A 13,727-nucleotide genomic window follows, 5' to 3' on the forward strand; every position below is an offset into this window, starting at 1 on the left:
AGCTCACCTCTCACCCTCCGTTAACCCGTCCCCCCCCCCCCAAAAAAACCAAATTGTTTACATTTTGTATACTTGGTGCCAACTGCTGGTGGAAACAGTGCAACTTTCAACAAGTTGCCATAAGGTAGTAATAAAAGTGGCAAACAGATAGATGTAGCTTACAGATACCTTAAATTAAATAATGCACAACAGTCTTGGAGGCCATACAGACTTCAATCTTGGAACGAGGTCACCCAAATGTTCAATATTTCTTGTTTTTTTCAGAGATTTATTTGTTATTCTTCCAGAAACAGAGAAACATACATATTGGGGTAGGAAGGGTCTGTTTAAAGGATGGGGGAAGGTGGACCCTGGGTAAAAATTGTTACTTGAGCAGCTGGAATTGATAGGCCTGCCTAGGAGAGACACCGGCACTGCCACAACACCACAAGAAATCGCTACTGTCGCAGGCTGCACATACAGTCCAAACTCCAGGGACACCATGCTATAGATCCAAATCAGAATAATCATCCTCTAGATCCTCATGAAACAAGTCCCATTCATCTTCAGAGTCTGTTAGGTCATCGTCTGCCCCTGCAGCCAAGAGCATCAAGAGCATCTCTCCTAGTTCAAAAGCCACCACCTCGTCTTCATCACTCTCGAATGGATCGGTGCCCTCTCGCTCTTCGATGAACTCCCAAATGCGGCTCCTCTGCTGGGCCTGAAGTAAAAAGATAGAGATCATATGATTTAAACGTTTGATGAAAGAAGTCCGAATCTTCAAAATATCAGTACACATTTACCTTGACTTCATTTAAGGAAAATATGGATTAAATATCCTTGCTTTAATTGTTCAAAATGACAATGTACATTCCCAGGCTCACGCAGTAGCCACATCCACTTGAGAAATGCACTTTATTAAAAAAAAAATTAACATTTGAAAATTAGCTAAAACATCGATTTGAAAATTGATTAGGATTAGAATAGTGCCCTTCCAAGACAATGCCTTGCCTGATTGACACAAATTAAGAGATACTTATACTTTTAGCTAAGGCTTAGTGCCATTAAACCGAAGTATGCAGAAAATTCCAGTTCTCTTCAGATATTGGATATTGCCGCTAGTTGATCAGATGTCTGAAAAGTATGTGATTTTACCCAAATCTATTTGATGGAGCGAAAAAACAAAAACTAGTGTTAAACCTTAACCACATTAACAGCACAAAATGCCATAGAAACGTCTCCAGATGCCAATACCCAATTATTGGGTTACTGCCATGCGGATCAATTGGTCATGAATATTTGGATATGCTCTCCCTGCTCTCGAAATCCTGTTACAAAGCACTGCTAGTGAACTTTCATGCTGGAAATCCCTGCACCATGTTAAGAGTCTAAATTCCACAGACCCTGAAGGTTTGATTCGACGTTGAATGAAGTTAAGTCCATTTCAGGTTCAATCTTAAGAATATTCCTTATGAAGCTGAAGCTCATTTTAATGTTAAGCCGCTTTAGTCAGTCTCCGCTTGTGGGAGTATGGTGTGGAGATAGTCTTTCCAGCTCCAAGTGTAGGGTTTGTCCTGTGCAGTGTAGGTTTTCAGCAGGTACCATGGAGGTTCAAGGTCACTGGTGTTGGAGCCCTATTCTAGTGTAGGGGACTAGATCCACTCCTCAATGTCTGATCTATCAGGATGGATGGGTACACTTCTTGAAGTAACCAAAAAGATAGTTTACTATTAATAAATAGCAGGCACCATCAATCCATCCATTTAGTGCAGTAACCATGAGGTTACTGCTCAGACATCGAAAATTCAGAAACAAGCATGACATTGAGTCACATGGAGCATTCCAGCCATGATATAAAAAATACCTTTACACCAGACATAGGCAGGCATAACAGCCTTCTCCCTCTTGAAGTTAGCATGAAATATTTCTTCAAAAGCAGCCTGATATGGTGTAGCACACCAACCATCTATCCACTACAGTGTAGAACAATCTTGTGCACTGAAAACCTTTGCGTGCCCACCCCTTAACTTCTGTGGCCCTTCAGCAAGCAGAAATGGAAGAAATCCTGTAAGTGTTCAATGAAGGAACTTGACATTTAACGGGAGGGTTTCCCATGACCATCCCCAAACGAGTCTTTTTCATTCAATGCATGTTAAAAACCGAAAGCAGCAATACAACACTATATAACTACTGTGCACAACTTCTGATCAACATGCTGCAAACCAACTAAATCCTAAAGTACACAGACTGATGAGAGAGAAAAAAAAGGAGAAAAAAAAAAACATGCTCAAGGATACTCAAATGGGGGAAGAGCAGTACTTTGTGTGCACTTTTCACTGTATATTTGCTTAACCGGCTTTGATTGAGCTAAACGTTGCCCAACTAGATTAACAAAATCAGATAGAATACCACAGAGTTTAAGTGACCATGACATGACAACTTTAACCTATCCTGGCTCTTAAGCCTTTTTGTATTCCAAGAAGATTTTTAAGCCTACACTTACAATATTAACTCCTGGTGGCAGAATGCCACATGTTTTTGGATAAAGTCAAGACTGCATGAAGGAATCATGACACAGGGGTCATTTAAAACTAAGAAAAGAGTTAGACTTACCCGATACCTGCTTGAGGAACTGCCTTTGGGCCGCGGCTGTGGCTCTTCGATACGTCCATCTGGATAAGCATGCTTGTAAAAACAATTTCCTCCAAACGGACAACTCCCTCTACCCTCATTAAAATAACGGCATGACTTGTTGCTGGAAAGAAAATTTTTTTTTACTTGTGGTAAACCGAAAGTCAGAGAAAAAAACCTCCTAAATACAAGCTAGGAAAAAAATTAGAAGGAAATGAGGCAATAAAAAGGGAAATAAAGCACAAGGACAGCAGTAGAACTCAAATTCCAAGTATGACAAAGTGAGGAGTACACTGGGAAGTAGCTCAAGCGCTACCTCTGGCAGACAACTAAACTGCCTCGAAACCAGTCACCAAATTAGCAATAAACCTACAACATTTTTTGACGAAGGCAAGGCTTCCATAGAAGGGCATGCTTTTGAAAAAAGTAGAATCCAATAGTGTGAAATCAAAGGAATCATGATCTCTTCTAAAACTTGCATCGTTCAGGATTTTGAGTCAAAGTTGGAGTACAATCACTGTCAGAACTGACTCCAAACTCAACTTTTTTGTGAATACAAATAAATTCTTTGAAAACCTCACTAGGTGAGAAATTAACTCAACTGGAGGATTAGCAATTATCACTTAGAGTAAAAACAAGGAAAACAAACACATTTTGCTTTCAAACACGGGAGACAAATTGGGAGTGGGGTAGAGTGCCTAGCCGTGTCTCCCACATGGAAACTACAGCTCCAATGGCTGGAGGATCCAGCATTCAAGTCCCCTAAACACGACACAATCACTTACTACTTTGTGCACAAGGAGGGCTCTGCCTCCTTGCTGAATGGGAGGCCTTCAAGGTGTGGGAGGAGGCGCATTATGACCGGTGGTGGTCATTCGCCAAGCACTTGAACCTCAAATGACAAAGGAGGGGAGCTTGGGCTCAAGTTAGCAGAAAGTATGGGGGAGGAACTGGATGAGGTGAGGAGGGCACATGTCACTTTGTTGGAACACCTCTGCTGTTTAGACTGGACATTCTACATAGCTTGTGTCGACCCAGGGTGGACCGCCGCAGAAGGCTCTTGGCCAAAATGGTTGTTCCCTGGAGACTCCAATCCATAGAATTAGCGTGTCCGCTAGAGCATTTCACAACACCTTGGAGAGGATTAGCGCAGCCTCCTGCTGCTACAACTCGGTTTAGTGCTCAGAGTGAGCCACAGCATCAACTAAAGACTTACACCCATTAGAGGATATCCCACTCCCTCAAATACCAAGAGACCTCAGACCAACTCAAGGGCCCCATCACTGAACAAGTTTGAGTTTAAAATTACTTGTAGAGCGCGCGTCTACCAGCGGTTTCTTGGCGCTACAACTAACAGGATCCGGGGCTAAAAGAATGGGAGAACTGAAGGAATGTTATTCAAAGGACTTCGTAAACAGAAAGGTCTTGAGGTGTTTACGGAATTGAGGGTACGGGGTGATGGTACGAAGTTCAAGGGGAAGGGAGTTCCAGAGGGTCGGGGCAAGGGTGGCAAATTTAGAGCCTCCCCACTTCTTTCTCCGGTAGCGTGGGATGGTGAGGAGGGACTGGGAGGACGAGCGTAGTTCCCTGGTGGGAACGTATGGAACGATCTCAGAAGAGATGAACACTGGTGCCAGGCCAAGTCGGGCCAGAAAGGTAATGGAGGCGAGCTTGAATTGAACCCTGGCTCGCACTGGGAGCCAGTGTAAGGATTTCAGAAGAGGGGTAGAATGGTGGAATTTTGGAAGTTTAAAGGCCAGGCGGGCCGCCTGGTTTTGTATCTGCTGCAGGCGCCGCAAGCTATATGCAGGAATACCGGCATATAGGGCGTTGCCGTAATCCAAGCGGGACACCACCATGGCCAGAATGATGAGTTTGAGAGCAGAAAAGGTGAAGAAGCGAGACACCCTGCGTATAGTGCGCAGTGCAAGAAAAGAAGAAGATACCACAGAACTAACCTGGGAGTGAAGGGTGAGTTGAGAATTGAGTTTTATGCCTAGGGTTTTGACAGAGGAAGAGGGTACGGGAGAGGGGCCAAGAGAAGGGGGCCAGAAGAGAGAGGACCAGGGGCTGGATGAACCACCCGTCAACACCAGCTCGGTCTTGTCGGGGTTAAGTTTGAGGTGATTGTGGTTCATCCAGTCCCTGATATGGAGCATGACAGATTGAAAATTTAGAATAGAAGAGGGAGAAGAGGATAGATTGAAAACAAGCTGGAGGTCATCCGCATAATTAAATACGGTGACCTCCATCTGTTGGAGAGAAAAAATAAGAGGGGCGACGTACAGATTAAACAGGAGGGGGGAGAGGGAAGAGCCTTGGGGAACCCCGCACTGAACTTTCCGGACGTCCGCTGTAAAGTCGCCCAGGCGGACGGCCTGGGTGCGGTCACTCAGGAAGGAGGATAGCCAGACCAGGGCGGTCCCCCCGATCCCAGCCGCCTTGACACGGAAAAGCAAGATGGTGTGATCCACCGTATCAAAGGCGGCTGAGAGATCGAGGAGCACAAGGGCCTGGTGTTGATTGGTATCCATACCCTCCCTGAGGTTGTCCAGGACCGAGATGACAACGGACTCCGTGGAGTGTGCGGGGCGGAAGCCGGCCTGGCGGGGGGCAAGAGCTCCATGCATCTCCACAAAGGAGCTCAGAGCGCAGGTGACATGGCGCTCGAGCACTTTAGCCAAAAATGGCAGGAGGGAGATGGGGCGGAAATTGGCAGGGACAGAAGGGTCTGCCCCAGGTTTTTTCAGAATGGGCACAATAACCGCGGACTTCAAGGGGTTGGGGACTACGCCTTGAGTAAGAGAGCTATTGAGGAGGTGAAGGGGGGGGTCTGGGCAGGTAACAAAGATATGGCGGAGGATGTGGGCCGGACAAGGGTCGAGCGGAGAGCCGGACTTGACTAAAGGCACTAAGGAGATCAGACGTTCCCTAGTGATGGGGGGGGAGGGCGATAAGTTCACCCTTGGGGGGGGGGGGACATTGGGGTAACAATTTTATGAATAAAGTAATTATTAAGGGAGAGGCAGAGTTCTTCGGATGGGGCGGGCTTGAGGGTGGTTCTGTCCGAGAACGCCAGGTTGTGGACTATCGTGAATATCTCCTTAGACTGGTTTTCCGCGGCTAATATTTTGGAGGAGAAATATGTTTTAGCCTCCAAGATGTCTTTTTTATACTGGGTAAGGATGTTGGTGTACTCCAGTTTTAAAGTGGGGCAGTAGTTCCTCCTCCATGTCCGCTCCGCGCGACGTACTTTTAGTTTGGTGGCCTTAAGCTCTTCGTTGAACCACCGGTTGGCGTCCTTCTCACGTTTGGAAGTGATGCGCTTGAGCGGGGCCACGGAATCGCGGCCAGAGGAGAGCCACTGGTCTATGGCGTCAACCTGGGAGAGAGTGGAGAGGCCCTGCAAGGAGGGGAGGGAGGAAGTAAGAAGGGAAGAGAGAGTTTCTGGATTAACTCGGCCCCATGATCGAACCCAGGTGTTTTTGGGGCAGGGGAGTTGAGCTGGGGGGTGAATAGGAAGGGAGAATGAGATCAGGTGGTGGTCGGACCATGAGCAAGGTGAAATAGAGAGATTCCACAGGGCAGTTCAAGGACCAGATCTGGTCAAGCGTATGACCTTTCATGTGGGTGGGAGAGTGAACATAAGATGTGAAGTTGAGGGATTGGAGGGTTTCAGAGAATTTCTTAGAGGACGAACATTCAGCAGGATCGGAGGGCCAAAAATTGAAGTCGCCAAGAAGCAGAATGGAGGAGTTATTGACTGTAATAGTAGCCAAGACTTCCAAGAAGTCAGGGAAAAACTGTAAGGGGGTTTGAGGAGGACGGTAGGTGAGAAAGCAGGTCAGGGGGGGAGAGGTGGAGGTGGTGCGAATCACCAGAAATTCGGTGGTCACAATGACAGGCAGGGATAGGATTTGAAAGGGAAGATCGGCACGTGCGATGACCGCCACGCCACCCCCGGCTCTGCCAGAAGGGCGGTCCGCCCTGAGGGCATAGTAAGCGGCCGGTAAGGTGGATAGTAGGGCGGGGAGGGAGTCATCGCAGAACCAGGTCTCCGTAAGGAAAAGAAGATCCGGGCCATGAAGGTCCAGCAGGACCGAGAGTTCATGCGCGTGGGCGACAGCAGACCGGGTGTTAAGGTAAAAAGCCGTAAGGGCTTTAGGGGTTGATGGAGGAACGATGCTACAAGGCGAGAGAGAGGGGCCAATTGTAGGAAAGGGGATATAAGAGGGGGCGGTGGAGGGAAGACCAAGGGAGGAAATGCGAGAGCAAATGGAGGCAGTAATGGGCCAGGGTCCTTGGAGGCTGCGTAGTTGGTCCGGGGTGTAGGTGATAAGCGGGGCAGAGTGACGTGCCCCTAGCCCCGGACAGTCGCGGACGGGCGCTGACGGGCTTGCCTTAGGCGCGCCTTCGGCGCACAATCGTCGCGCCCGCTGCGCTTCCTCCCAAGGCACATAATTTATGCTGGATGGTCGGAGCGTTGAAGGGGGCGTGGCCAACCGAGGTGGCGTGTCACGTGGCACACCTCGCCCTCGAGAATGGCGACCAGGATGAGATGATTCGTTGCAGCGTCAGCCCGCTGTTTGAGGAAATGCCACAGAGTGCAAGTATGCCAGGTAGGTTAAAAACAAAGTATCACACAAAATTATTAAAATGCAAAGTTTTATGCTCCCGGCTTTTCGCCTCAGGAGTCCTGCGTTAGTGCGCCACAAGACATGAGGGTGGCGATCAGAGTCCTTTCCAAGGGGAATTTGCAGTGTCCCCGACTGCCTACCCCTGGAATTTTATGCAAAAAATGTGTGCTCTATCACAGTGCCTTCTATAGAAGTTCCAAGTGGCCAGGGAAGCAGTGCCAATATAGAAACAGGACCCAAACACTCCACTTTTTATATGGAGCGATCTCCTGCCTCGGACTACAAGATTCTCAGTAATACTGGAGAATCAGATGTTCCTCCCTCCTCTGAGTGAGTCTACGAAGTTCAGATTTGCTTCATCCCCAGGCGCAATACATCGCTAAATGTCCGCGGGCTCTATGATGGAACATGCCTCACCAAAGTGACGCCAAGCAGCGAGTCTATCTCTAGACCTTTGACATGCTGCGATGGGCTACCTACTCTAGACTGTGCGCATTTCACAAAAAAATTCAAAACTGGCCTACTTGGGTATAATCACCAGAGTCCAAATGAAGACAGCTGCATCTTGTTAAAGTGTGGGTAGCTCTACGGGTGGCACCCTTGCAGAACTCTGCATTGGGAATTTGCACAGCAAGAATTAATTGCCCCTTCACCTCCAGAACGAATAGTTTACCTGTCGGTGTAGTTTTGCAGCTTGAAGATCTTTCTGGATTCACTATGCTGTGCATATTCCGCAATCTGGTGGTTGGGTCCGGAATCGTAGTCTTTTTTTTGTCGTAGCCCAGGTGGGCGTCGACGTCCCACCATTTGGTGTCCTTTCGGTGACGTCGGCGTGCTTCCGGCGGAAGCTACCACCCTTGGGCGCCATCTTCGGATTCTTTTTTCCGTCTCTTTTCCTTGTTTGTCTTTGTAGTGAATCCATGGCTATGTATGTTAATCGTTTTTTCAACGTTAGTGTTTCCACGTATTTTGTAATTGTTCCAACTTGCTTTCTTTTCAATGTTTTTCCACCCTCTTTTCCAGCCTCATCTTTCTGGCGGAGGCGGGTGGGTTCGCTAGTGAATCCAGAAAGATCTTCAAGCTGCAAAACTACACCGACAGGTAAGAAACTATTCGTTTTGCAGCGTGAATCTTTCTGGATTCACTATGCTGTGCATAGATTTTGTAGCGGTTTTCGTTACTCTTGTGGCGGTTGGGTGGAAGATGAGCGTTGGTTGCTAAAAATATGTTGAAGCACTTTTTGTCCCACTTGTGCTTCCTTGTTCATCTGTACATCCACGCAGTAGTGCTTCGTGAAAGTGTGTACTGAAGCCCATGTTGCCGCCAGGCATATATCCTGAATCGGTGTGTTGGCCAGGAAGGCAATTGTTGCTCCTTTCTTCCTGGTGGAGTGGGCTCGTGCCCCTCCTGTTAGCTCCTGGCCAGCTTGCTTGTGGCAGAACTGAATTGTCTGTGCGATCCATCGGGCTATGGTGTTTTTCGTAACTGGTTTGCCCATGTAACTGTTAGCGAAGGACACGAAGAACTGTTTCGTCTTCCTGTGGTCCTTCGTTCTTTCAATGTAGTGCATCACAGCCCTTCTTGCGTCTAGGGTGTGGAGCGACCTCTCAGCGCTTGTAGTGGGGTTTTGGAAGAAGCTAGGGATCTGAATACTCTGATTCATGTGGAACCTTGACACCACCTTTGGCATGAAGTGTGGGTCAGTTCTCATCACGACCCTGTCACTGTGTATCTGGATGTAGGGTTCCTGCAGTGTGAGTGCCTGCAGTTCGCTCACCCTTCGTAGTGAGGTGATCGCCACCAGGAAGGCCGTCTTCATTGTCAACATTTGCAGTGATGCTTTGTGGATGGGTTCAAAGGGTGCTTTCATGAGCTCCGTCAGTACCACGTTTAAGTTCCAGGCCGGTGGCGGCATGCTCTTTGGCGGCGCTATTCTTTTAGCCCCTTCCAGGAATCTTTTCACGACTTGAGATGTGAAGAAGCTTCTCCCCGTTTCTCCTCTTGTGTATGCCACAATCGCTGCTAGGTGCACTCTCAGTGAGGATGAGCTTAGCTTTGCCTTGATTAGGTGTGTGAGGTACCTTAGCACCGTGGACTCCTTGGTCAGTCTCCTTTGGAGTGGTTTCTTGCAACACCATTGAGTGAATCTTTTCCACTCTTCCCCATAGCACTTGCGTGTGCTGGGCCTTCTTGCCTCTCGCAGTACCCGCAGGGTGCTCTCTGGTAGTTTCAGGTGTGCAAATTCTAAGTCCTCAAAAGCCAGGCCGAGAGGTTGAGGCTCTCTGGCTCTGGGTGTAGGATTCCTCCGTTTTCCATGGAGAGTAGGTCTCTTCTTTTTGAGAACTTGTGGGGTGGCCCCTGCGCCATCTCCATTATCTGAGAGTACCAGGTCTGCCTGGCCCATTGTGGTGCCACAAGGATGAGCGTCATGTTGCTCTTCATGCATTTGTTGAGCACCCTGGGGATCAGTGGTATCGGGGGAAAAAGCGTAGGCAAATGTTTTTGACCAGCTTATCCATAGGGCATTCCCCTGGGACCGTGCCTCTGGTTGCCTGGATGCAAAGTATTGGCATTTTGCATTCCGATGTGTTGCAAATAGGTCTATTGTTGGGGTGCCCCACTTCCTGAATAGACTGTTTCCTGACTGTTCCCACTCGTGGGATGCTGAAGTCTGCCTGCTGAGCCAATCCGCTTCCACATTGTCCTTCCCTGGCATGTGTATGGCTAGCAGGTCTATTTTTAGTGGTATGGCCCATTTCCAGATCTCTTGTGCCAAGTTTGACAGCGGGAACGATTGAGTTCCCCCCTGTTTGTTTATGTAAAACATCATTGTGGTGTTGTCTGTTTGTATTAGCACCTTCCAGTTGTGTAGGTGTTTCTGAAAGGCCTTGAGGGCTAGCAACACAGTTTTCAGTTCCAGGTAGTTGATGTGCCTGACTGCATCTGTAGGGCTCCACAGACCCCACACTCTGAGCCTGTTCATGTGTGCGCCCCACCCCTTCTGGGATGCGTCTGTGGTGATGGTCACCGTTGGGTCCGGTGGTGTTAGAGGTTTCCCTTCCGTTATTCTCTCCTTGGTCCACCACCTTATCTCTTCCTGCACCCTGTGCGTTACAACCACTAGATCCTCCCAACTTCCTGTAGCTTGTGACCATTGTTGTTGCAGCCACTCTTGGAGTGGTTTCATTTGTAGGCGTGCATTGGGGACCAGATGGATGCATGATGCCATCATCCCCAAGATCTTGCTCACAGTCCTCACGGTCAGAGATCGCCCCTTCTGGTAGTGACGTTTCTCCCTCAGTAGGCTGAGCGTTCTCTTTTCGCTCGGTAAGACTCTGCATTGTATGGTGTCGATCTGGGCTCCCAGGAAGATCTTCACCTGCTCTGGTTCCATCGAGCTTTTGCCCCAGTGTATGGAGAAACCCAGGTTTGCTAGCGTTCCTGTCACCTGTTCTGCATGCTCTTTGCATGTCCTGTAGCAGTTTGCCTTCACCAGCCAGTCGTCGAGGTAGGGGTACACGTGTATCCCCTTTCTCCTTAGGTGTGCGGCCACTGCCGCAAGGCATTTGGTGAACACCCTTGGTGCGGACTTTAGGCCGAAAGCTAGGGTCGTGAATTGGTAGTGATCCTTGTTTACAGTGAACCTTAGCATGTGCTTGTGCTGCTTGTTCATGGGGATGTGCAGGTATGCATCTTTGAGGTCTATGGTAGACAAGAAGTCCCCTGCTTTTATCTGAGGAATGACCTCTTGTAGGGACGTCATTTTGAATTTTTGAGTTTTGACGTATTTGTTCAGGAACCGTAGATCCAGGATGGGTCTTAGGCTTTCGTCCACCTTTGGCACTAAGAAGTAGTTTGAGTACACTCCCATGTTGCGTTCTTTGAAGGGGACCCGTTCTATGGCCGCTTTGAGGAGGAGTTCTTGGGCTTCCTCTTGCAGTAGTTGCAGCTCTCTTCCTGAGTGCTGTCTTTTCTTTGGTTTTCTGTTTGGTGGCCTTTTTTCCAACTCTATGCAGTACCCGAACTGCATAATATTGAGTATCCACTTGTCTGTTATTTTTCTCCACTCCTGGAGAAAAAATCTCAATCTTCCTCCTACCGGAGTTGCATGTTCCTTTGTGTCTTGTCCGTGTAGCCCTCTCCTCTTTGTTTTCCCGTGCTCCTCCCCCGGAGGGTGTGGGTGGTAGAGCACCTTCTCTCGTGTGAAGTCACTTAGAGGGGGGCTGTTCACCGCCTCTTCTTCTCTGGCCCCGTCCATTTCCTCTCGATCGAAAGGACTGGCCCCTGCCTTGGTAGTTCCAGTTTTGCCTCTGCTGCCCCTGGTGGCCTTGGCTGTCACTCGGTTGCCCCTGGTGGAAACTCTGGTGAGAATCTCCTCGCTGGCTTCCACCTCTGCCGTTCGGCCTCCGCGACGGAGTGCCCCTTCTCAACCCTCTGAACTGCAGGGCTCCCATGGACCTTGCCGTCTCGTTGTCCTTCTTCAGTTGGGTGAGCTTATCATCAACTGGGGCTCCGAACAATGTTTCACCGCTGAAGGGTGTGTTCAGGATGTTGTTCTGGACTTCAGCCTTGAATCCTGAGATCCTGAGCCATGCTTGCCTTCTTTCAGTGATGCCTATAGCCATCAGTCTGCTGGATGTTTCTGCCCCGTCCAAGGCGGTCTTCAGGCATGAGTTGGCGATGCTCTTCCCTTCCTCTACCAGGTGTGCTCCTCTGTCATGGTATTGTTCCGGGAGATGTTTGAGCAACTGTCCCATCTTCTGCCAGTGCTGGTATTGATGCCTATTCAGGAGGGCGTTGGAATTCGCCATCCGCCAGTGCGTTGCAGCGTTCCTCTCAATCTTCCTGCCCGTTAGGTCCATCCTCCTGCTTTCTTGGTCAGGTGGGGGTCCGGACGTTGTTGGGACGTTTGCCCTTTTCCTGGCCGTTGCAGCGATGATAGAATCCGCTGTGATGGAACCCTTGATGTAAGCTGGGTCTTCGGAGGAGAATTTGTACTTCTTCTCAGTCCTCGGCGTTACAGATCTGCATGTAGCCGGGTCCTTGAAGGCCTCCTTTCCCTGGGCCGTGATACTCTTGAGCATGGGCAGGAACTGGCTCCTTGTCTGTATGGGGAGCAGTGTCTCGAGCAGGAAGTCTGCTTTTGGCTTCTCCTCTTCCAGCTTAATTCCATAAGCTGTTGCCGCCTTTCTTACCACCTCATTGTATGCCCCAATGTCATCCGGTGGCGAAGGCCTCGAGGGGTATGTTTCTACCGCCTCCTCTGGGTTTTCATTTACAACAAGGGGTGGTGATGGACAGTCTCTCTGAATTAAGCAGAGTACTCTCACCCAGTCAAGAGATCAGGGCTAGATCCAACACCGTTTTTTAGCTCATTGCACCATCCCAGTTTCAGAACCTGGCTGTATGCAAATTAGTCTGTCCCTGGCCCAGTGCATCATGGGAACAGGGCAGACCAGACTACAAAAGCCAATTCTTACACTGGGAAGGAAACAAGCTTCCGGGGACCGGTTTCTGCCATTTCAGGCGTCTTCGGCCCGGCTTGCTTGAATCCTGATGGTGCAATGAGCAAGGGACTCACATCTGAGTATACCCTTCCACGCTTAGGGTGGACAGTGAGATAAATAACGGTGATGGATCAAGCCCTGATCTTTGGACTGGGTAAGAGTGGTCTGCTTAATTCAGACACTCTGTTCATCACCACCCCCTTTTCTGTATCGTTTTTGGCCACTATAGGTGTGGCAGGGTATACTCAGACATGAGTCCCTTTCTCACTGCTCCATCAGGATTCAAGCAAGCCGGGCCGAAGAGGCTGAAATGCCAGAAACCGGTCCCCGGTAGCTTGTCTCCTTTCTGGTGAAGAATTGGCTTGGTAGTTTGGTCTGCCCTGTTCCCATGATGCACTGGGCCAGGGACAGACTAATTTGCATATAGCCAGGTTCTGAGCTGGGATGGGGCAGTGAGATAAATAACGGTGATGGATCAAGCCCTGATCTTTGGACTGGGTAAGAGTGGTCTGCTTAATTCAGACACTCTGTTCATCACCACCCCCTTTTCTGTATCATTTTTGGCCACTATAGGTGTGGCAGGGTATACTCAGACATGAGTCCCTTTCTCACTGCTCCATCAGGATTCAAGCAAGCCGGGCCGAAGAGGCTGAAATGCCAGAAACCGGTCCCCGGTAGCTTGTCTCCTTTCTGGTGAAGAATTGGCTTGGTAGTTTGGTCTGCCCTGTTCCCATGATGCACTGGGCCAGGGACAGACTAATTTGCATATAGCCAGGTTCTGAGCTGGGATGGGGCAGTGAGATAAATAACGGTGATGGATCAAGCCCTGATCTTTGGACTGGGTAAGAGTGGTCTGCTTAATTCAGACACTGTTCATCACCACCCCCTTTTCTGTATCCTCTGGGTTTTCGGCCTCGATGTCCTGCCATTCCTGGTCTTGGGCCGTCGAGGAACCAGAACCGTAGCTGGACTG

The 13,727-nt window shown here is 49.1% G+C and overlaps 1 protein-coding gene across 3 annotated transcripts in view; it reads right to left on the reverse strand.

The window, feature by feature from the left end:
• Positions 1-247: 247 nt before the first annotated feature.
• Positions 248-13,727, reverse strand: part of MKRN1 (makorin ring finger protein 1) — a 136,741-nt gene continuing 123,261 nt past the window's right edge. For 2 of the 3 annotated variants that reach the window (XM_078668183.1, XM_078668184.1), the window contains exons 7-8: positions 2,593-2,734; positions 248-700 (exon numbers count right to left, since the gene is read on the reverse strand). In XM_078668183.1, coding sequence (XP_078524309.1) covers positions 485-700; positions 2,593-2,734 — 358 coding nt within the window. In that variant the 3' untranslated portion in view covers positions 248-484. The remainder of the gene's footprint in view (positions 701-2,592; positions 2,735-13,727) is intronic. The other variant, XM_078668185.1, reaches the window with a different exon arrangement.

The sequence above is a fragment of the Lissotriton helveticus genome, chromosome 1_1 (assembly GCF_964261635.1).
Source record: "Lissotriton helveticus chromosome 1_1, aLisHel1.1, whole genome shotgun sequence".
NCBI classification, from domain to species: Eukaryota; Metazoa; Chordata; class Amphibia; order Caudata; family Salamandridae; genus Lissotriton; species Lissotriton helveticus.